This window comes from Cyclopterus lumpus, chromosome 13 (genome assembly GCF_009769545.1).
Source record: "Cyclopterus lumpus isolate fCycLum1 chromosome 13, fCycLum1.pri, whole genome shotgun sequence".
Taxonomy (NCBI): Eukaryota; Metazoa; Chordata; class Actinopteri; order Perciformes; family Cyclopteridae; genus Cyclopterus; species Cyclopterus lumpus.
The window spans coordinates 17918536-17943154 of NC_046978.1; the positions used below are offsets into that span (position 1 = coordinate 17918536).

The following is a 24619-nucleotide window of genomic DNA, read 5'->3' on the forward strand; positions in this document are numbered from 1 at the left end:
CAAAATAAAAGCCCATTAAAAAGACCATTTTTAAATGTTCTCAGTGTTCAAATGGACCGAGATGCGTCCTTTCCTCCAGTCAATCCTTCTCTCTCTCGTCATTATCATTTCCCCAACACGAGTTTCCTCTGTGGACTAGTAGAGTAGCACATAAGACGCCTCGGGAGAAAATTATTAAATAGCAAAAAAAAAAAAAAAAAAATACAATCTTCCCGCAGTTTTGAGGCACACTTTGAGGCAGCGGGAGCGTTAAGATGCACTTCTTGTGGGCGGTGTGCACATCGTTTTAAGACATAGGGGGGAGGGGGGTCAACACACCTGTTCGCTCCGCTGTACTTAAAGCAGTTCTGGGGGGTGCGGTCAAACCAAGCGCCCCCCCCCCTCCCCCTTTAGAGTCCACACAAGCCCCAGTTTCAAGTCCGTCGGACAAAAATTCTTTCACCCCCAAAACGTGATTATTATTTTTGGTGTCGTCCGCCCTGGGGACAGCTCATTATTAGTGTGTGTGTGTGTGCAGAGTGGATGCTTCAGTTCCCTTCCTTTGGCTGCCTGTTGCCGTGCCTGTGCAAAAACGTGCAAAACGACTTTTTACCCACCGTGATTCCACAGAAATGTCACAAGACCGTGAATTTTGGATTTTTGAAAAAGTTTTTTTTTTTTGTTGTCAGGAGGCACCGTGCAGGGAGCGATGCGAGGAGATCGTCCAGAGAGTGTGTGGTTCACTCTGTGTGTAGAGAGCTTGGTGGTGGTGGTGGTGGTGGTGGGGGGTGAATCTGCTTCCGTTTGGTATGTTGCTGCTAGATTCCCTTCTTCAGATGATGGGGGCCGACACCCCGGTCTCCTCTGCACTTTACGGGTCCTCTTGGGACCCCCCCAGGACCCCTCTGAGGGATCTCAAGCTGCTCTAGGAGCGGTTGTCTTTGGCCACATTGTGGGCCATCCAGTTGACTTTGGTTGTCCAGCTCTCTCTCAGGGCCTCGTCGAACTTCTGGCGGAACTGCTTCAGCGCATCCTCGTCGGTTTTACCCAAAGCCAGAGAGTCCTGAGGAGGAGGAGGAAGAGGAGGAAGTGTTTGGGATGAAATGGACACAGAATATTAGATATTTGCAGCAAACTACTAATACAATTGAAATAAAACAAAAAAGACTAATTTAAACGATAGGATCCATTATGTCTTCATGGTTTCTATCCATACGTTTTGGTTGTATACGATGCCTCATTTGAACTTAAATGTTATATTTGACATATTTCTTTGTATGAAGCACTGGATTGGTTAGTAAGCTATTAATTTAGTGAATATGCATAACGTATCATTGTTTGTTTGTAAAACAGCAGGTGAAAGGTCTCAAGACACTTTCATATGGAGGAGAGAGAGCGAAAGAGTGAGAGAGGGATGAAGCTGAAGAGATGCATACAATATGCATATTGAAGACATCCTGTGATGTCATTATCAGTGTGTGTGTGTGTGTGTGTGTGTGTGTAGTACCTTTAAGTACTGGATGTCTTTGACGGAGGTGAGCTCAGGCAGGCCGGCGGTCAGCATGAGGGCAAACAGGGTGATGAAGAGGTTCCCGTTCTTCCTCAAGACCAGATAGGCTTCCTCACAGTACTGACGGAAACTGCAAGACCAAAACCACAGAGACGCATATTTAAAAAATAAAAATCACACTTATTGATTGATTGTTGCTGCAAGCTTGTGTAGAAACAAGAGTCTTAATGTGCAGAGGGACTAGACAACAACAACAATAACAATAACAGGCCATGTTTTGCTTTCCAGAGGCCGACAGTATTCATACCGGCCGGCACTCGTTTGAAAAGGGAACAACATGCAAAACTGGATTTTAATGTTTTAGATTTGTATTCTTTGACGTTTTGGATTAAATCTAATTAGATCTTTTTTTCCATCCTCAGCACATTTGAATACATGGTTTACAATAACCCATGACACTGTTGATCATGAACCCCTGAGCATCTTTCCTCAGTGATGTTCATGAGTGCCTGAGCTTCTACTGCCCCCTGCTGGCGGGGGATTGCACTGCACTAACTGACTAATGCAACCAGCTCTGCACTCTTTCTGCAAATAGACATGACAACAAAAACTCATTCAAATGTTAGCTCGTCTTTTCTAAAACAGCATACAGTTTTTTTTTATATTTTAGAGATGAAATATCTCGTTTAGTGTAGAAGTATTCAACAACACACACACACACACACATTAAGTTAATTTATCTACTTAATGCTTATTTAATTACTAGAGATGCTGACTGATAATAAAATGACGAAAGGCGTTTAAATCAATCTATCTGATCATACTATACAATAACAATTTGAGTGACACAATTAATAGCAACACAATCAAATTGTCAAATTAATAATACTACAATAAACCATTTGAACTGTATCAAAAAAGGGTAGCATTTTTTATTTGGCTTTGCTTCCAAATGAGTAGACTCCAGCAAATAAATGGAAGAATTAATGAGTAAATAAATATTTTAAAAAATAAACTTGGCATGTATCATTACAAATAGTATTAATGTTTTTAATGTTTCATTTAGTAATGATGTAAAAAAAAAGAAGAAAAAAGGTACATTAAACATAAAAAGGATGAATCAAGATATATATTTTAAACATAAAAGTGTATGTGCTGTTTTAGAAAAAGACAAACTGTCATTTCTTATCTAATTTTCCAATGTTTATTTGCAGGGAGAGCAGAAAAAGACAAACCCACTGGTTGCGCAAGTCAGTTGTTGCAGTACCGCCTCCCACCAGCAGCGGGCAGTAGAGGCTCAAGCATCAATAATGCTAAAAAATAAAAAAAATCAGATAAAAGTGGAACAAACCTGCCAAATTTCTCGGTGTATCCGGTCTTGCCCTGCTGTATGACGTGGATGAAGTCGTGCGTGAGGATGAATGGCACCCGCTCCCTCTTGATGCCGAACTTGGACTTGAAGTTGCCCAGGATGTGGCCGAAGTCGATGTGGAAGAGCTGGAAAGAAGGGAAAGGAAGGGGGCAACAAAACCAGTGAGCGGCGAGGACACCGGAGGAAAAAAAAATATACAGAGGAAACAAAAAACGGTGGGTCCAACCTGTCCGGTGCTGCGGACCATGATGTTGTCGCTGTGGCGGTCTCCGATGCCCAGGACGTAGGTGGCTACACAGTAGCCTGCACATGACAGAGTGAACTCCTCGATGGCTCGCTCAAGAGCATCCCTGGCAACACACACACACACACACACATTTAAGCACATTGTGTAAACCTCCGGGGTCGTTTTCTTGGCGTTGGGAACCAGCGTCTCACCCAGAGTTCCTCTCTTTGAGCCAGTTCAGAAGGGCGTCCTTGTTGAAGGCGGCCGCCGCCGCCACGTTGCTGCTGGTCAGCTGGATGTTGGCGATCGTGTCGGCCGACGAGACCACCTCGATCAGCCCCGAGCGGTCACCCGTCGCTAGGCAACCGTACGGTACGATTCTGAGCGATGAGACGGAGAAGCAAACAATTCAACTGAATGTAGAACACATAACAATAATAATTTAAAAAGTTGTGGCTCCCGCAAGTTAAGCACTGAACGTATTAGTATTATTATTATTTTTTTATTACACTGAAAATGTGTGTCTGTTAATACAAATTTAAATGACTTTTCTTTCTTAAACTTACTCAACTTAATGTGGGTGTCAAGTTTGAATAAAAGAAAAATGACGACGGACAGACGGCGGTGAAACGCACCAGAATAAGATCACGTCCGCCACATTTTCCCTCCCTCCATCCCTCCATCCCTCCCTCCCTTCACCGCGTTCCAACTCTGAACCCGTGTCCCTGTAATCTGAAGCACCGTCCCTCAAGCTCAACTGTCAAAACAAGCCCCCCCCCCCCCCACCAACGCTCGGCTCCAGATGTGTCGGCGCATGACGGAGCGAGAAAAAGGGGGCTTTGTGAAAGTGTGGATTTGATTAGGATGTAATGCAGATATTATGTGTGTGTGTGTGTGTGTGGATATTGAGGGTGTAAAAGGGTTGGAGGTCAAACTAGCATGGGGTGATTTAGTGTGTCTCCTCTGCTGCACCCCCCTCCCCCCCGTACACTCACACAAAACTCACCTGAGATCCAGATTCGCCTCCTTCCATAGCAGATCCATCAGCCTCAGAATCTGGAGGGTCAACATGTCTTGCCTCAGGTCTAGAAAAAAGGAAATATCGAGCATTTTAATGTCAAAAACTATTTTAGTCCAAGTTTTAAAGTGATTTCAATCCTTCGCTTTCACAACACAATCACCCTCTTTTATTCCCACTGCCCCCCCCCCCCAATCATCTTTGATTCCTACCATCTCCATTCTTGAAGATGATTCCCAGGGTGTCTCCGCCCAGCAGCTTGTTGTTGTAAACAATCCAGAGTGGCTTCATCTTAGAGTCCATGTACCGACACCTCTCCACGCTGACGGGAGAACGAAAGAGAGAGAGAGAGAGAGAAAGCGGGGGGGATGACGCACCGCGAAACAGAGGAGAAAGCCTGAAAGTTTGAGTCAGAGTCGTCTTACTTGATGCCGGACAGCAGCACGTTGGGGTTCAGAGGGGAGTGAAGGTCCGACAGCGTCTCCGAGTAGCCGCTCTGCCTCAGACAAGTCATCATGGCCTCTTTGGTCAACATGGCCTCCTTGGTCTTACTCCGAGCGGTCTTGATGGTCCCCAGCTTGATGAGCTCGTTCACCGACTTCAGCTTGCTCAGGGCTTCCACCTGGAACCGTCAGAGCAACACTATTATTTTAAAAAAAAAGGGGCCTTTTAAGCTCGATGAGTCGACAGATTATTCCTCCCCTCCCCCATTCTCCTCTCACAGACTGTGTCAGCAATGTGCACGCTCTCCCACACAGGAAAGAGTGGGCGTGTCCTACCTGTTTCTTTAGAACCTCAATATGAGGGATGCTGCCTCTGCAGTAGGCCTCCAGGATGAGGGCGAACTGGACTGAAACAGCCGGCATGTGGATCTCCGACCTGTAGAGGGCAGCAGAACGGTCAGGAACACCTCTCTCTTTTTTCCTCGCTAATGCAATTTTAGCCTGTACACACCGCAAGTGCCAGAAGAGGAAGTGTCCTATCTTGCGGTTCCCCTGGGCTCGCTCCAGCAGGAAGTGTGTGAGGGCGCAGTCGTAGTAGGGCTCGTAGCGCAACACCTGCACCAACTGTAGCAAGTACTGCGACAGCTCCTCCTCACTGGGAAAAGAGAAAGGGGGGGGGGGGTTGTTGTTGTTTGTTTCATTATCTCTCTGCAGGAAAAGAACACGGAGCACTGATCAACTGATATACATGCATGACAAAATAAGACCGCAAAGAAATGTGACACCGTGTAGAGGATTACGCAAGAGCTTGGCTATGAGACAAAAGACAAACAGAGAAAGGCCAGTGTGTTATGTGGGCGGAAAACATATCTGTACCTCATATCACGCAGACAGCCCACCGCATACTCTCTGACATACTGGTCAGGGTAGTTAAAGTCCAGAAGCTCCAGAGCGTCTCTGGGACTCAGTTTGGGCCAGATCTGAAGCAGCGCCTGGAGCTGAGAGAGAGAGACACACACACACACACACACACACACACACACACACACACACACACACACACACACACACACACACACACACACACACACACACTCAGAAACTGATACCCAGACATTTAATCGGAGCCACACAGTCCTCGTGTAGCTCGGTTAATAAAACATTTGTTCTACAAAGTTGGATAAGCCTTTGGATCACCCACACGGCCGCTCTGTGCGACAGTAATAATAATTAGAAAGTAACATGCAGGTGTGAAGTCTACCACGCATTCTCTACACGGAGCAGTTGGTTCACCACTGAGCCCTAATTTGAGTTTAATTAGCATAAAAATGGCACAATAGTTTCACGAGGAGACAATATTAGAATATTTTTGTATTCTGAGGTTGATTAAGTCAAATCTGATAGTTTGTTGTTGATGTTTAACTGCAACAAAACAATTATTTTATTAAATACAGATGTACAAACATTGTACAAGATGATGGAATTGCCAAAAGTGCTGCCCAAACTAATTCAATAATATAATTTAATGGTCTATATTCATTGTGCAGAGTATGTTTATAAGAAGACATTGAAAACATTTATATAGTACGACTGAAAATGTTTTAATGTTTTCAGATCAAAATCAAATCTTTAAAATGCATCGACTCTAAAGCATTTGCTCCTTCTTTAAAAAGACACTTTTGTCTCCAGCTAGAAAACTCAAAAGTCCTGTCATCATACAGATAAAGTGCTCTTTTTTAGCCTGTAATAATGTTAAAAACTATGAGATTACTTTAACTCCCGTTTATGCTCGGCGCCACCAGATTGCACGTTGAAAAGAAGCGACCGACCTGGGCCATGTCCTCGTGTTTGCTCCACTTGACGGAGAGCAGCAGCTTGGGCAGCGACTGGGGGAAGTTCTCCCTGCAGTCGTAGCGAAGCGTCCAAATCAAGTCCTTCTCGTTCTCACACAGCTGAGAGAGCGGGTCGCGCTCCATGATCTCCTTCAGCTCGATGTGGAACTTCTTCCCCCCGCGACCCTGCGAAGAAAACAACGAGGAAGAGGTCGTTCAGTCGGGGGTGGAGGGGGGCGAGAAGGAGGAAGGAAGACGAGGGAGGACGCGATGAGCAGCGACCAGAAATGACCACAGGGTGGCAGCAGTGCATCAGAGCAAGCTCTGCATCAAACGATCCACAAACCAAGGCCCAACGCCGTCTCTGTGTAAAACAAGGTGGAAGCAGTCTGACAACAGATTACATTGAACTTTCTTTACAGAGGAATCACATTAGACGAGCACATAGAAGAATAGGGGAAAAGTAAACACAGGAGTAGTGGTGGGTGCTAGTCTGTCCTTGCACACACACCTCACATAAAAAAAAAGGAGTGAGTTCAGGCATGCCCTCTACCCGACACGGGATTACGTAACCGGCTGAAACACGCCCAGGAGCGGGCTTTCTAGTCGAGGGCCGCGGCGCGACAGGAAAACTTTACACAAGCAATCTGATTAGAGTCTGCAGTTTTGAAAGGGGACTGAAATAATTCTGCAGCTACACCCTGCCAAAGTGATAACAATGGGTTTCCAGGGAAACTGGCGGCGCGAGATAAATACTACACCGATGGTGTGTGTCTGTTTATAGGTGTGTGTGTGTGGGTGTGTGTGAGAGAGAGAGAGAGAAACAATGCAGCGTTTGTTACCGGCCAACTTGAAACACGCGTATCACTTTACGTTCCCCCTGGTCTGCCCTTGAACGCATCCTGACTCGGGGCATGTCCACACCATTACCTCCCGCTGCACACACACTCACCATGGATACGCAGTCACTTGCTCTGGCGATCTCTGCAGCTTTCTCCAATATCTGCAAAAAACAACAAAACAGGAAGTGAGCGCCTGAACGAGGGAACAGATCCAAATCGCGTTAGCACGTACCGATGCCCTCGCGCTAACGGACGCCACTTCATCACAATCACCAGGTACCGTTCAACTGCAGTCAAGTCTTTATGAGAAACAAAGCTGCAGATGAGTCGCTCATGTGCATTGTGCACATTTTACTTTATCGGCTCGCCCTGATGCCGGCAAACAAAAAAAAGTGGGACAAAACTCTGACCTTGTCGAAGGGAGGGAAGACGATGGAGTGCGACGAGTACTCCGGGAAGTTGATGTGGAGCGACGTGGCGTTCTCCGTGTACGGGTTGGTCTGAATGGTTCCTATGGGGTTCAGCATCTCTTCAAGTTCATCTGGGGCGGAGACACGCAAAAGATGCACATGAAGTCACCGCGCGCTGGCAGGTACTCTGGTTTGATTGCATTAGAAGGAGGGATGGGCGTGTTTGAGTACTGCATTTACACATCGGTATACTCCACGTATATTAGTAATCACTTTGTTTTGCTCGAGGGAGAGATGATGCGGTGTGAGAGAAACAGATCTTTTATTTCCTCTTTCTTTTTCCGCGAGTTAAATACCAGTACTCAAATATGGAAATGTCCTAAAATGACCTAAAATGCCCGTCCCTAAGTAGCAGATATAATAGATATACCAGGGAAGGAAGACCAGCAGTGCAGGATGATGTCCCCGGTCTTCAGCTGGCCTTTGTAGTCAAACACCATCGTGTTGACCCAAGCTATCGGGTAGTGCTGGAAACACACAGAGGAGGAACGAAGCAGAATTAATCATTTGTCAACTATATCATGATATAGTAAAGACAGAGGCCTTTTATTACTCTTCAGGCCCTCCGTCGGAGCCGGTTTCTCACCACTTTCCCGGCTTTGCGGATGGTCTGGTACTTGTTTATGTGGGCGTTTTTGGTGGACTTCTGCTTCTTGACCTTATCCATGACGGCGTAGATGGCGAAGCAGAGGCGGGTCATGCGCGGCAGGTCGCAGACGGAGAGGTCGAACTCCAGCGTGCTGTCTTTCCACGTGTGGTCCGAGCGGCCGCTGCTCTCGCTGCTCACCGCCGGCTTGCAGAGCAGCTCCGTGCCGTGGAAGAGCCCCGCCCTCACCTGGACCTGGCAGGAGAAAGAGAGTCACAACATGCATTCAAAAAAAAGAATTGTCTTTACACGATAACAGTTTTAGCTGTGTGTAAACAACTATGCACGCGTTTACCTTGGCCGTCTCCTCGGCGTTCACCTTGCTGCCGTTCACAAGGACTATCTTAAACGAGCTGGACACGTCCCACACACACGTCTGTACTTGCTGCAGAGAAGAGGAAGCGAGACTTGGATTGAGAGGGGAGCATTAGCATAACGCTGCGTGTGAAAATATGTATTCCACAGGGGGGGGGGGGGGGGGGTGGGGGGGAAGAGAGCCTTTCTTCACACCCCGCCGGTTCCCTGCGCACGCACGGAAAAACACAAACAATGTGGGAGGTCAGGCAGGCCATTCTGGTGTCAAGCCAAGTGGATTTGCGAGGGTCAGCAGTTGGCAGGAAAAACAGGATCACGTGACGACCGTGAACATGACTCACGAGCACACTTCCTGCCGTTTGCGGCTTCCGCCTTTGTGGTGCGTTTACGTGCTTGCGGGAGCAATCAATCAAAAATAAATGTATATTTATCTATAGCCGACATAAAAGTCTTCCTGCTAACTCGGAAAAGAGCATCAGACGCAAGTAAATAAATCAAAAGAACTAAAGTATGATAGTGGCTCCCACTGTGGCCCCCCAAATAACAGACAAAGCTTATAAATTGTTTTGGGGGTCTTCTTTTAAACAGCATTTCGTTGCTCTGCACAGATCGAATGCTTGCAAACTGTTCACCTGTTATTATTATTATTATTATTATTATTATTATTATTATACGTGAGGATTCACACCTGAGATATTTACAGATTTTCCACCACCGCGCAGCGACTGTCAGCATGTCACCGGGCAATTTAAAAACCCCGGAAGACTTTGCTAACGAAGGCCAATTAAATTCAACCTGACATTTACACACACACACACACCGAGGAGTGATGTCACTGTGCACCTGGCAGCAGCGAGGAGCTCGCAATGTTTTCGGGCATCGCTCTGACGTACCGGGAAGTGTAGCTCATAAAAAATGTTTAAAAAAAAAAAAAAACAGACGGGCAGCTGCCAAGCGCTTGTTTACTAGGTGAGCCTCCACACCTGCCTCGTCCAGCGCAGGTGAGTCACTCGTCTGCGGGGTGAAATAAGAACTCTGGCGGATATTAAAGCGATTGTTATCTGGAGAACACAAGAGCGTTTTCTTGTACGCATCACACGCTCAGCTGGAGTCCTGGCGGTGCCGCGTGCTACACCTGGACACATTCATGAAAGGATATGAAGTCATTCCAACAAGTGGAAATGGCAACATTAGTTTGACTTCACTTCAGCCGCTAAAGACTCACCAAAAGAAAGAAAAACACAGAAGTGAGTAGTACACTCTCTCTCACACACACACACACACACACACATTACGGAACTCACCGTGGGAACTCTTCTCTTGGGAGGTAGCGGTAAAGGCGGGTTGGAGGACTTGCGTCCGACCACAGCGCCGATGGTGGAGATCTCCTTGTCGAACATGGCCTTGACGGTGCTGGTGTGGACCAGGGTGAGGCGCGGGGACTCCTTGGCCTGCATGCACGTGCGGATGTACTGCGCACAAGACGAGCGGGGTGAGGGAAATCTTATTAGCCGCGTGCACATTTAAGCTCACGCGCACACAAAAACAGGCTTTTCCTCTGTCATCTTGACAAAAACTAAAGCATTGCAGAAAGGATCGGCTGGGAGAACGGATTCATTAACGTGTGACATTCATGCACGTGCACCACGTGGGCCCATCTCATTTCAAATACTTGATACTCGCGCACGTTTACACAGTCGAAGGCTGCAACGAAAGCCATTAAAACGTCTTCCTTTGTCGTACGCCGACGTTAAAAAAACCGACCCTGTATTTACACATCTCTCCGCTTACAGCCGTTGCTCGCTCGCCCACGTACGCTTTTTTTTTTTTTTTACCTGCTCCGACCCATATTGTGCTTCCAGCGGTGAAATTAAAATCCTGCCTCCTTTGTGCGATGATGCCCTTGTGTCAATAACTTTCTAACGGCTCTCCCCCCTCCCCTCCTGCATGGATATTGTCTTCGCCAAACACAGAGCTTTGATATGTGGAGTTCAAAGAGAACGAGGGGACCTCCCGTTCACGCTTAGCAATTGGTTCCGGGAATCTTTTCGGAAACAAATCTTTAGTAAAAACACAAACATTCATACTGTAAACACAGTAGTACATATTTGAGCTTTTATCTAAATGGAGGACTAGCTCTGCTATTTCCTGAACACAAGAGGCAACGCATCCAAGCCACTCGCACCTGACCGGGTCCCGCGGCGTAGCCACTGACCTTGTACTGGATCAGGGGCTGGTCTCCGCACAGGAACTCCAGGCAGTGGCTGACCCTCAGCACGTACTGACCCCGCCACGCCTCCTCCTCCTCGGGCCCGTGGGTGGTCAGCCACTTCTTCAGGGCCAGCTCCATCAGCTCAGAGGGGACGCAGGACGACGGCACCTTCAGACTGGCCGAGTCCTGCAAGACAAGACAGGGGGGGGGAGAAAAAAAAAACGGTGAGTTCCTTCAACCTATTTTTGGTGAAATCTGGACTAACGATATGTCAAAAAGAAGGCTGCTGGATCACATATTATAAAGAAGATGGACGTTTATAAAAGATAGCGAACACAGAAACAGACGGTTAATTTTTTGGAGGAAACAAGATGAGATTTGAGCAGAGAGAAACAGAGAGAGAGAGAGAATAAGAGATTGATGGACGTGTGCGTTTGTGGCTGAATGAACTCACCCTGCAACCCACTGTGCTAAAAATGTGTGTGTGAGAGAGAGAGAGAGAGAGAGGAGAGAGAGAGAGAGAGAGAGAGAGAGAGAGAGAGAGAGAGAGAGAGAGAGAGAGAGACCTCCACAGATTGCTCACAGACAGACTAATATGCCTCCCCCTATTTATAGCTCAGCGCTGACCCCGATACCTGAGAGGGAATTATAAAATTCCTGGGGGTTAATAAAAAAAAAAAAGAAGAAGTCATCCATTAATAATTAACAACAAAGAAAGGCCATGACTCCATCGCATTACGGCAGAACCACGAAACCCAACAGCACTGGGAGATGCTGAAAGCACTTTACCTTTTTGAACGTTGTTTAGAAGCCGGAGATGAGATTAGGATGCAGTGAGAGAGACGCGGAGAACAATTACAATGAATAACCCAAATAACGCTGGTCATTCTCACACCACACTTCCTGTCTATAACGTGGCTTATTGTGTCCGACCTCCCAAAATAAGACTTCCTGCCAATGTCCACCTGAGTGCCGTGGCACAGATGGCCTGTCTTTGTGTGCGTTTGTGTGTGTGTGTGTGTGTGTGTGTGTGTGTGTGTATCAGCTTTGATCAACATCACACACACACACACACACACACACACAGGTCTGGAGGGACAAGACCATCGGTTTCATAAATATATATCATTTTTGAAATAACCGAGGAGACGTTCAGAGAAGCTAAAAAAAAAAAAAGGGAAGTTCATTTTAATCAGTGCTCGGGTCCCTTGAGCTGCCACGCTACTAATGTGTGTGTGTGCGTGTGTGTGTGTGTGTGTCCGGGAGGACGATATCATTTTGCTGATGGTTTTGACCCATTTAAAGTGTCGTCACATGACTTGTTAGTTGGGCTCGGTCACATGACCACTGCGGAGCTGCCAACTGTGTGCGGAGAGACAAAAAGAACAAAAAGAATAAAAAGAAAGGCGGCTGTGCCACAGTGCATGTGCCACAGTGCATGTGCCACAGTGCATGTGCCACAGTGCATGTGCCTGCGCTGGCAGAGTCACATGGCTTCTCTCTTTCTGCTCAAACAAGGTGGTTTTGTGTGCGTCTCCTCGACCTCATCTTGCAGCGTGTTCTACCCAGAAGCACAAGTATCCCTCCCGGCATAAAGCAATGCATCCGAGTGCCATTAAAAATGTTAAATCATTAAACAATAAGGAAATAATTATGTTTAGCATTTTAAAAAGAGTTTATCGCGTTTGTGCAATTTACTGGAAGGCAAATGGATATAACCTCACATAACCTGAGTGGAAGTAAAGAGCATTTAGTTCTTATTATACGTCGGTTTATATTTCAAGCGGCGTATTCAAGCAACCTTTTTTTCTTTTCCCGGGGAACCGCGAGGCGTCTTCCAGGCCAGACGAGATATACAATCTCTCCTCCCGTGTTCTGGCTCCGCGGCGGGCGCCTCTCACCGGTCGGACGTGCCGGGAAAACCTCTGACGGGGAAGGTTCCCGGGAGGCATCCCGATCACATGCTTCAAAACCAAAATCAAACTGGCCCCTTTCCGCGCGAGGCGGAGGAGCGGTGTATTCTCCACCATTACATTTTAATGTTTCTGATTCAAATGATTAAATCAAGGAGAGAGAGAGAGAGAAATACTCCTGTGAAGTTCTTTCCTCTGGAACATTTTCCGTATAGAAACAATTGACCTGGATGTCTGGAACAGGAAGTAGACGACGAACTTTCAAATGCAGCCATTATTCATCTTTATGTCGAACAATATTGGGTTCTCTCCTGCAAACTTCTCATCGAAGAGAATAAATGATGCAACTCCTCAATGTACCAGCTATTGATTTGATTGTCTCCACTGGTTACGTTAGTGATGTTATTGATCAGCTGGTTAATTATTTACGATGCAAACATTTGCGGACGCCACGCAAAAGTACTGCAAGCGCCGTGTTACAAAAAGTCTGTTTTTTTTTTTAAAACCGATTATTCTCAATCTGTAAATAAAAAAAGGTCACAAACGCGCTGCTATACAAGTTTCCCCACCTGGACTACAGACCCTCACCTGAGACTGGTCGAAGTGGATGATGATCTTCAGGTCGGCCGGCCGGTCGTTGAGCCCGTCGGTGATGGCCGTCCCCGCCGGGGGCTCCAGCTGCGGGGAGAAGCAGGCCTGCAGCCACTCCGTGCACGTCATCATCTGGACTTGTTGCATCCTCTCTTCACTGAGGCGAAACATCTTGCTGCGGAAGTCCTTCACCTCCTGGTCGTTGATGGCATCGAGTTCATGGAGCCCTGGAGAAAGGAGGTCGTTACAGCATTGCCATAAATCTTCATGTTATGAGAACTCAATATAATAAATCACGTGCACGGATCCCGAAAGAAAATCAGTTTTTGGTTTTAACACGTGAAGCTGGAGAAGTTCAAAGTGCCGTCAAGTGGGGAAGCTGCACATTCGAGTGTGCGTGATTATGCATTTTTAAAAAGCCAGCTAAAGTCTGTGAATTCAAACACCTGTGCAGCACACAAGTCTCTCTCTCTCATATATATATATATATATATATATATATATATATATATATATATATATATATATATATATATAGAGAGAGAGAGAGAGAGAGATGGAGATAGATCTGTTGGTACTTTATCTCTGTCTTTTTTTTTTTTTTTTTAAATCAAAGGGCGCTGCACAATAGCCTCTTGATAATGAAAACAACATTTAACATTCATATGACCCTCAGCATTCAAAGAAGGGCTCTGGACCACATTAGCTGCATTGTGTTGAGTGTGCAAGCCGGAATGTGCGATTGCATTTCTGGGGAGAGAAAAAAATAAATAAAAATGGTTGGCCGTGTGAGTGTGTAGTTACTGCACTCGGCACAAGGTCAGGTGTGTGTGTGTGTGTGTGTGTGACTATCCAGATGTGCCTGTGGGGTTCCTTTTGAAAATCACCACTTTACTCCGACAAAGGACTAAAGATAATGTCGGACCAAAGTGGAGCCAGGAGGGGAGAATATCAATATCGTCCGAGCCTCCTTTGATTAGACTCAAGAGCCCCGATCTCTCCCTCTGAAGAGGTCCGCCGCGACCGAAAGGACTTCCATAATCCTGGATATCTCGGTCAGAAGAGGGCTGAGCGCATCTGTGTGTGTGTGTGTGTGTGTGTGTGTGTGTGTGTGTGTGTGTGTGTGTGTGTGTGTGACCTTGTGCCACTACATCAAATGAAAAAAAAAAAAAAAAAATTAAATATGAAAAATGTGTGAGCGGATAATGCTTTCCTGAAGCAACCGGGGCTGCAACAAGATACCATTATCATCATTAATCAATTAATCCTTTCGTGTTTGAGATGTTATAAAGTAGTGAAGTAAACATGCACGTCATGACCTCACGCAGCCGAGGAGATGCATTTCAACGGCTTGTTTTCTTCAAACAAAGAAAAAGCAACAAATCGTCACGTTTTGAGAAGATGGAAACCGTATGTTTGCCTGAAAAACTGCCAAGACCTTTTAACCTTTACGCTTGAATGAATAGTCAAGAGTTTCAACCAATGTTGAATCACCTCAGGAGGACACTACCGAGCGATGCCCCCCTCCTCACCAGAGATAATACAAAAAGACAGGTGACGTCCAGTCAATCCTCACGCTTCCCTATCAGAGCGCTGATGGCGGCCAGCTGCAAGACGGGCCGAGGAGCACAGATACTTAGCATACTGGAAGAGGCGCCTCAAGTGCAGGCGGAAAGATTTACTGTCCCACTTACCAACTTCTTAAGAGCCTTTCTTTATTGGGAATGTCAAACGGACACAGCCCGCGGGTCAATCAGGGAGGAAGTATGTGTGCCACTTTAAAATGATGGGAAAGCCGTGATAAAAAAAAAAAAAAAAAAAAAAAAAGGGGGATGCCCGTCTTACCCTTGCTGATGAGCACGCCGATTTTGGAGTCCAGCAGGCGCTCCGCTCGGCCGCAGTTGCGCGTCACAAGCTTGAGGACCGGCAGGAAAGGGCGAATGTCGCACAGCCGGCGCGTTTCGTCCTCCAGTTCTTCGTGCACGGCGGCCTGGTTGACGCACTCGAACATGTGGCTCTCCATCTCGCCCAGGGAGGGGAACAGTGGGAACGACTGAGCCTGCTTCCATAAGAGCTGGAAGGGAGGAGAAGAAGAATTGGGGTGAAGTGCTTCTGCACTGCAAAGCCACAGGGAGTGTTTCCATTGATCTAAAGCCAAACCTACTTAGAATATGTCAGTGTAGAATATTTATTTATTTGTGTATATATAAATATATATGTACAATTTAATAATAATAATATATAAATTAAATAATATAATTAAATAATAATAATATAATTAAATAATAATATACTGTATATATATATATATGTACAATTTAATAATAATAATATATAAATTAAATATAATTAAATAATAATATATGTATGACTTTATAGTCTCCATTAATCTGAATTTAGAATATGTGCAACAGGAATGAACAGCATCCTTCTTTTATATACAGTATATTTCCAACGGTCATTTATTTCTTCTTCTTTTTCACAACAGGCGTCTCAAAACACACGGACATGGAACAAGGACGTAAATAGACCAACGAAAGTGTCCGCTTCGCGACCGGGAACAAACATGACTCACGGCAAACATGACACGGCTTCTGGGTGAGCCGATCAGGATGTGAATAATAAATAAATAAAAAATATTCATGTCCCCGTGCAGCCACGCCGCGCTCACAGGGTCGGCTCAGTCACGTTTGAATGCGTTTGTCTGATGCAGCTGCGCACTGGGACAACAGGAACACTCTTGCCCTCCAAACAAATATCTGCTTCTCCGGGAACACTTGTGGGTTCACCGCCATGTTGAGCGCAACTCGGGAGACGAACTACAGAACAAAACTTGCTTTTCTACTTTACAGAAGAAAAAGTAGCGCCATGCTACACGTCTCACAATCGGGGTTTTCTTTCTTACAATTTAAGAAGGCCGGCGGTCTCAACTGAGTTACACATGGAAAAAATGTTTCGCCCTCTTGGGGGATCTCATCTTTATTAGCATGGAAAGGCAGCCACTGGGCGGCCCGCTCTTCTCAATAACTGATAAGAGTCTGGTGTGAAGCCGGCCTGCATACCGCTCCTGGCTTCCTCCCCCCATCTTCCATTTATTAGCAACGTCTTCTTCCTCTTGCTGCAGCGACATATAATTTGGCATAGCTTTCCACTGCGTCTGTACATGCTTCCCTGGGGGAATGAAGACCTTTCACGTCTACTGCGGCTTTTTATTCATAAGTACACTGTGTGTATATATATATATAAAATATATATATAGTCCCAATGAACTTGTTGATCTGAACTTGGGAAGAGATCTGCCTTTATTGCTCAGAAGGAACGTCTAAGTAAAAACCTTTCTGTGTCTTTGGTCACGTCACAGGGCTGATTGAGCCAGAACACACACACACACACACACACACACACACACACACACAGTTATTGCAGCGCTATCGTATTTCACTGCCCCGCACAGGTGTTTCCATTTTACCGGTGGACCACTTCTGTGTGGCTGAAATCAAGAACCAGTGAGATCTCAAAACGCCGACAAACTTTGTGCCACTTTGTTTCCTTGACGACTTCTAAAAGAAACCAGTCAAGTCCGTGACTTTTGACATCTGCTTCACAGAATTCGCTGCAGTCACACATGATGTCATGAGCTATTTGCATGCTGAAAGGCAACAGCTACAAAACACACACACACACACACACACACACACACACACACACACCACAAAGGCATCAGATAATAACTGACCAGCTGTGTGTGAGACGTACGTGCCTTTAAACGTGAGGGTGGGGGGGGGGGGGGGGGGGGGGGGGGGGGGGGGGGGGGGGGGGGGGGGGGGGGGGGGGGGGGGGGGGGGGGGTGGAGTACACTGTGTGCTTTCCTTAGACAACAGGCCGTGTGAGGACAACACGCGGATACACAACTAGCAAACACAAGGTGCCACTCACCAGTTTGATGTGCTGAATGGTGGCCTCGCGCGGAACGTCCATCTGGATGTAGATGCCGGTGGGCAGCAGGAAGTCCACGGTGATCTTGTCCAGAGCGTGGCCGGCCAGGTGCGAGTGGGCCGCCCATATGTCCAGGAGGTCTGTCATGGCAGGAGGCATGGCAAGGGGCACCGCACACCACCTCAACCATAAGGACCTGGCGGGACAGAGGACAGAGCTTTGGTTTTAGTGGGTATTTTAAAGTGGAACGTAATTACAGAGATAAGCTCCAGAACTAAGCGAAAGCGTCTGTTAAAGGATATCGCAAGTCTTTCATCCTCTCAACAAAACTAAATGAACTCCGTCAACCTTAAAAAGACGAAACAAGTTGCGTCAGCGAGGTCACATTGTTTTAACTATCAGGAATTAAAAAAATATCATATCAATTCACAGTAAACAACAAAACAAACGTGTCTTTTTAAATTACGTTTCATCTCCAGAGACGGTCAAATCCTACCGCTGTAGAGAAAAAAAGAAAGAAAAGAAAAGAAAAGACAGGAATTGTGCCCCGTTTTTTTTCCTTTTCTTCAACAACAAGTCGACCGGTGCAACATTACTCGGTGTCACCGGGTCCCTGCGGAGGCAGCACTGTGCCGAGTCCAGCAGGAGGCCGCTGGCTTTGACTTGGGCGAGGGCCAGTGCTCAGAGGAATGCCCACTAAGCAAACAGAACAAAAAAGGTCAGCCTCCCCTCCTCTCATCTGACAGAGAACACACACACACACACACACACACACACACACACAGAAAACACTCACTTAGACGGGTAATGTGGGCATAAAAGTGCAAGTGCAAAACACACACACACACTCATACACACACACACAAACCGAGCGGCTGCTGCTAAGGTAATTATCAAGTACAGCAGGGGGGAGGGGGGGGGGTGTTTAAGCCTGCGACAGTTCCTCTCTCCATGTTCAAAAGAGTGCTTGATGAGAAAGTCTATTTCCGTCTGCAACCGAGATGCACTGGACTCCACATCCAGCGCATGCGATATACATGCAAGTCAAGGACAAAGAACACACGCACACACGTGCATTTTAAATGCACGGGGCTCCACTGAGCTGCAGTAAGTGGCTTTCCCAGCTGCTGGTGTAAAAAAAACCTGCCTACAGCCTGGTTTCCATTTGGGGCGTGTGCCTCCACCACAGCTGGACCGTCAGCGCCACTTCCACCTGCCTCTCTCTCTCGTTACCCGGGCCTCAAGTGGGCCCAGAGCATTACTCTTCCACTCGGCCACAGGTCCATCTCCACCCATTAAAAGTGACAGCCCCCTGATTGCCTCTAATGGTCTTCCCCCCCCCCCCCCCCCCCCTTCCCTCTAAGTTAAGTGCTCGAGCTACCGGCAAATGAGCCGCGGCGTGCCCGAGGACGCTGCAATATGCATCCGCTGTCCATTTGGAGCCACGATTATCGGGACGCTCGCCACTTTTTTGTCTTCCCCGGCCGTGCAAAATGGAATCACTTGCTGCGTGTTGCACCGCGCAGGAACGTTGACATATGAAACAACTCCAACACGTACAATACTGACAGTGTTCTTTTTACGCACACACACACACACACACACACACACTTACTTCCTGGCGGCTACGAGACAAGAAGACCAGTCAGTCGAACGGTTAAAAAAAAGAAAGAAAAGAAAGGGTGGTGGGTGGGGAGGGACCGACAATGGCGAGCCGGCGATGTCACAATAGGTGCACAGTTACACACATGGAAAGGGTAACGTGACACCCGGCCCGTCAGTCTGACGCGTTGACAACACCCGGGGTGGGGGGGGGGTGAACAAGTGTATGTGCATGTATGTCTATAGCAACACCGTTCACACCGGACAGCTTGAACGGCGTCTCATGCAGACAGACTCTCACTCTGTCTCTCTCTAACACACAGGCATTATATTCACAGGTGAGCGGGGTTATTGAGGATATGGTGGCGGGCTGCCAGAGGTCTGCTGCAAGGTCAGGTTTCAGTGGGCGGATCAGAGGGGAACCGGGCTGGGTTTTTGCAAGACCAGGGAGAAAAGAAAGAGAGAGAGAGAGAGAGAGTTTCATGTGACAACAAACAGGAGGGCCTGAAGGGATCGACACGGAGAGCAAAACAAGAGGACTCCGAGGTTCAAAGCTCTTTGACCACTATTTGCGTTTCAAGGTGCAGAAATATCGACCCCCGCTCTACTCCGCAACCCCCGGGGGGCATATTTTCGTGTAAATGTAAGCAATTTCTATACGTGTGGAGATTCAAACCTCTGTTAAAAACGCAGCCGAGGCAAAAATCGCTGCTTTCTTTGGAAGCGCCGGCTCCTCTGAACCCGGTGACAGCGACATGTTGTGAAGGCTTTCATGCCCAGATGCATTTATGGATATTTAAACACTGGTGTTACTCAGCACTCTTTCTAAAGCTCTCTCTGTCTGACAGTCAGAGGCCTGTGAGTCTCTTCTACAATGGAGTGTGTGTGTGTGTGTGTGTGTGTGTGTGTGTGTGTCCATTCGTCTCTGTGTGTGACTGACTGACTGAAAAAGAAGGGCTAACATAAATAGTGTGTGTGTGTGTATAAAAAGGTCAAGGCTGGTGATTAAGGCTCCCGTGAGACATTTTCTTCCACATTGTGCTAAAAATAAAAAGAGGATCCACACTGTACTCAATCTGAGACGATCACACAGGCAATGCCGAGACGCAAGCAGAATGTGTGTGTGTGTGTGTTTCCTGATGAGTTAACCCGATTAACTTGGAAGAGTAATCATTAATCTAAAATCGACGACTGATTGCGTCCCTGATTCTTTTACTACGACGCGATGCACGGCCCCCTTATCAGGTCTAGATGTTTTTGCTGGTGCCACCGCCCACACATCCGGTTTCACTCTCGGCCGCTTTAACCACAGCGGCACCGAGCGAAGCTGCAGCAGCACAACAGAGCCAGACGCCGCGGCGCTGCACCCACGTGGTCCGTGGACTAAATGTTTGGAGGCAAGGACACACACACACACACACACACACACTCAAACTTACACTTAAGTGTGTCCCAGCTACAGCAAAGCACTCCATTCTTAAAAAAAAAAAAAAGGGATACTTCTTCTCTTTATCAATGATTACCAAAAAACAAAACAAAAAACTCTTCTGCAGAAAAGCTGTGCACAACCTGGCTGAATATTAGTGTGTGGTGTGTGTGCGTGTGTGTTTCTGGTAGATGCTGCTGGAGTGTGTGTGAGTCACCAGTGGAGCTGCACTGATTGTATTTAGGAGTAGACTGTAAACACATCCAGGTATAACTTTCTCTCACACACACCCGTTTGTGTGTATGAATATGTGTTTGCATGAAGTTACTGATCAAGTTTTTTATTTTTATTTAGTTAACACGTAAAAAGTTTTTTTTTTTTTAATCTATGGAGTTATTTGGGAAATTTTAAAAAAAAACATTTGGAAATATGCGGTTTTCAAAAATGGGACATGAAGTGGAGGAAAGATCGCAATCTTAAAACGTAACTAAAACCGTCATCTGCCTCTTTAGTGGAGTAAAGAATAAAGTTGCATACAATGAAAATACTCAAAGTGAAGCACAAATACTTCAGTACATGTTCTCGGTTACATTCCACCACTAAAAGTCTTAAACTTCCTGCTAAGGGATCAGGATCAGAATATTTTCCTTCAGGAAACAAGACGAGAGTCTTGAAACCAAATCCCCCCGTAAAGATATTCTCACCATGCAGAGAGGAAGCGTGAATGAAGCAATGTGTGTTTCTAAGGTGTGTTTGTGTGTGTGTGTGAGAATCAACTACATCCGGACAGTCGACAGCGCTCCGTCACACTACTACCCCCGCCCCCCTCCCCTCCAGTGACACAGAGGCACATGCCCACTTCTCAGACAGGAAGCAATGACACTAGACCGGAAACAGAGTGACAAACAACAACCAGAGCAAAAGTCCCGCCAGTCATTCATAAAAAAGATGATGAGCGCTGAATCAGAGGCTCAGCTGTTGTTCTCATTCCTGAAGAGTTATTTTTTTGTTAAAATGTCACTCGCTGTAGAGCCAACAAAAAAAGGATCAAATATCCTGGCGTGGCCTTTCTGCACCACAAGAATCCACACACACACACACACACACTCACACACACACACACACACACACACACACACACACACACACACACACACACACACACACACACACACACACACACACACACACACGCTCTGTACGCCGCTACTGTTGACAAGGTGCCGTTCACACCTGGAGAGTCACACCGGTATTTCCAGGAAATAAAAACAGGGACCCTGTTATTTGTGAAACACGTGACTCTCTCCAACCCAGAGTCCCCCTCAACGTTCCGTCTTCAGGAACGTTCTTGGTTCTCCGCTCACCTCCCCCCGCCGTGTCCGTCATCTACATTCCTCGAATAACCGGCTGCGCTGTATGCCAGTTGTGACGTTTTGTGCTTGCGTTGCTTCACCTGCGATATCAAAGTCACCTGAACACCCCCCCCCCCCCCTACCCCACCGTGACACTGATCCGGTCCGACCAAATTGCCGATTATTACATCACAGGCTATCTATTCCTGCATCAGGGAGGGAGGGAGGGATGGAGGGATGGAGGGAGCTAGACATCCGGAGAGGAAGATCCTTTCCACGCACACCACAGATTGCTCTGAGAGCGACGGATAATTCCTCCAGCGATATCTCGCCGATGGCAATAATGACGTCTGCACGTCTGTGAATATACATTTGTGGAGGACCGTCCGTGCAGGTATGTGTGTAAAAGTACACAAGTACAATCTCCATAATCTGAAACGACAACACTAACATTTTTTTTTTTAAATTTTTCCTTTTTTTCGCCCCAAAACTCGTCTCGTCATCTTCAACCCTCCTCGTCCGTTTATGTCACCAAAAAAAAAAACAAAACATTTATTTTGTCAAATCGGTTGCCTGGCAACCACTTAAAAAAAAAAAAAAAACGGTACTGTAGTTAAGTTCCTGTGTCGAAAAAAAATAATACATGAACTCACAAGTTCCACTGTGAGAAAGAGAGGAAGGCCGCATCGGTTTGAACCTGCCCGGAAACAAACTGAACTGTGTTACGCATGAGTGAGTGTGTGTGTGTGTGTGTGTGTGTGTGTGAGATAACAGCAGAGTCATCACAGAGGAAACTAACGCGCTCTAAATACACAGTCCCGTGATAAATACTACCTTCTCAAAGGTGACGGTGTTCAGTAGAAACTGGTGTGTTGTCCACTACATTTAAAATCAATGGCGGGTGAGCTCATTAACAGAAATACCTGATGGCGTATTTATACGTCACTGTATTTTAAATAAAGTTTCGCCCTTCATTGGAGGTTTCGGTTTCTTCTTCTTCATTTTCTTCTCCTTCTTCACCTCCTCCTCCATCTTCTTCTCCTTCACCTCCTCCTCCATCTTCTTCTTCTTCACCTCCTCCTCCTCCTTCACCTCCTTCTTCACCTCCTCCTTCTTCTTCTTCTTCAGCAGCTCAAAGCAGCTCAATGTGTATCTGCCGCAGTCTGAGACGCACAATTACTAATAGACACACAAGATATGCCAACGTCATTAAGTTGTATTGGACTGCATCGGTATAACTGGCACCTGTGTATATAATTAGCAGCGTGTGTAATGTTCTGTGAAGCGCTTTGCCAACAACATATTTTTGTTCATGCCAATAAAGCTGTGAGAGAGATAAATAAACAGAGAGAGAGAGAGAGAGGTAAAAGAAAGAAAGAAATTAAGAGAGAGAGGTTTTTAAGTGGAAGAGAAAGAGGGTAACCTCTGTAAAAACATTGTATTTTCTCTATAAAGTTTGTAAAATGAGGTTTTTGTTCGACCGAGTTGGTGAAAGTTGTCCGACCGACACTAAAGAGATGTCGAACAAAACCCACCAGTCAGTCCATCAATCTTCGATCTCCACACCGCACCACGCACCACGCGAGGTGAAGCAAGTTCGCCCTGAGAGCCGATCAATACATTAAAAAGAGCCAATAAAGTGTCGATGAACCGGCAGAGAGACGAATGCCGTGTTTTTGGTACTTGGGGAGCGCGAACGCGAGCAGAGGAGCACACGAGGTAATAACAATGCTGTTGCATTAGTGACCATGGCAACAAGCATAATTTCTTTTCTTTTCTTTTTTTAAAAGAAGAAAAAAAGAAGAGCAATTAGCTGGCATCCAGAGGAAAATTACAGGACGGTAAAATAAGGGGTGATTCGAGATGAAAGCGTGACGTTCTTCAAGGAGGAGACGCAAATGAGTAAAACAAGAGTCTTAAGAGTTGGAAATAGAGGGGAAGTGAGAGAGAGGAAGGAGAACAAATGGAGAGAGAGAGAGAGAGAGAGAGAGAGAGATAAGAGAAAGAGGAGAAGCAAAGTGTGATACAATGTGTGACTGTAGTGCGGCGGACCGAACTGGGCTCGGTGTCCACAATAAGCCTCTGTTGTTTTGTTTTTTCGGCTAGAGTGTGTGTGTGTGTGTGTGTGTGTGTGTGTGTGTGTGTGTGTGTGTGTGTGTGTGTGTGTGTGCGTGTGTGTACGTGCCAGCGAGGACGGTCCCGTGCCCTGCACAAACACTGGCCTTGTGTTGCCCTTGCCCCTCCTTACAGTCACAAACACGCACAAAACCCTACCAGCTTGGCGCACACACACACCTCCAGTTAAAAACACTGTGGCTGGAGGGGAGGGGGGGCAACAGGGTCACATGGCACTGGTCACACACTGTCCCCCCCCCCCCGCAATAAACAACCACATGATTTACTGTGTGTTGCAGGCTGAGACCTGTAGCTTCAGGCAGCTTACTCACACCTTCCACACACACACACACACGTAAATAAGCTCCTTTTTTAGTCAAAGCACTACTGATTAAAGCCAATAATACTACCGTTATATACGGCAGCCGTGCACCGAACCCACATATGCAAAAGTCGACCGTGGCAATCTGATTCTGTGAAACAGGAAATGGAGAAATTAAATGTCCAGGCATGGTGGGTGAACAACCATTCTTAGCCTTTTGTTCCATTTGAGACATTTCATTTGAATTTCTCCTTCCATTTGGAAACTCTGACAAAAGAGGAACGGCTACCGTTAGGGAGTGAGCGTGTTTTTCCCGTTCTCGGAGGTCAATAGCGTTTCCATTGAAAACAAAAGACTCAACGTCGTCATCGTCATCGTCTCACGACCTGAACAATCCCCGTGTTATCGACGGCGGCAACACAGAAGATATCCACGATCACAGTTGTAAATGGAGACGGTGCATCTCTGCCTGAACACACAACACACACACACACACA

The 24619-nt window shown here is 46.5% G+C and overlaps 1 protein-coding gene across 3 annotated transcripts in view; it reads right to left on the minus strand.

The window, feature by feature from the left end:
* pik3cb (phosphatidylinositol-4,5-bisphosphate 3-kinase, catalytic subunit beta) overlaps positions 1-24619 on the minus strand; it is a 35447-nt gene that overhangs the window by 710 nt on the left and 10118 nt on the right. For 2 of the 3 annotated variants that reach the window (XM_034547913.1, XM_034547912.1), the window contains 22 exons: positions 17306-17501; positions 15215-15443; positions 13367-13596; positions 10869-11051; positions 9958-10125; positions 8634-8723; positions 8279-8533; positions 8063-8159; positions 7633-7763; positions 7333-7383; positions 6378-6566; positions 5425-5546; positions 5060-5203; positions 4885-4984; positions 4531-4727; positions 4318-4427; positions 4094-4172; positions 3300-3467; positions 3088-3211; positions 2841-2986; positions 1487-1619; positions 1-1042 (listed from right to left, as the gene is read on the minus strand). The exon at positions 1-1042 is cut by the window's left edge and continues 710 nt beyond it. In XM_034547913.1, coding sequence (XP_034403804.1) covers positions 905-1042; positions 1487-1619; positions 2841-2986; positions 3088-3211; positions 3300-3467; positions 4094-4172; positions 4318-4427; positions 4531-4727; positions 4885-4984; positions 5060-5203; positions 5425-5546; positions 6378-6566; positions 7333-7383; positions 7633-7763; positions 8063-8159; positions 8279-8533; positions 8634-8723; positions 9958-10125; positions 10869-11051; positions 13367-13596; positions 15215-15443; positions 17306-17464 — 3243 coding nt within the window. In that variant the 5' untranslated portion in view covers positions 17465-17501 and the 3' untranslated portion in view covers positions 1-904. Of the gene's footprint in view, positions 1043-1486; positions 1620-2840; positions 2987-3087; positions 3212-3299; positions 3468-4093; positions 4173-4317; positions 4428-4530; positions 4728-4884; positions 4985-5059; positions 5204-5424; positions 5547-6377; positions 6567-7332; positions 7384-7632; positions 7764-8062; positions 8160-8278; positions 8534-8633; positions 8724-9957; positions 10126-10868; positions 11052-12666; positions 13318-13366; positions 13597-15214; positions 15444-17305; positions 17502-24619 lie in introns of those variants that run through there. The other variant, XM_034547914.1, reaches the window with a different exon arrangement.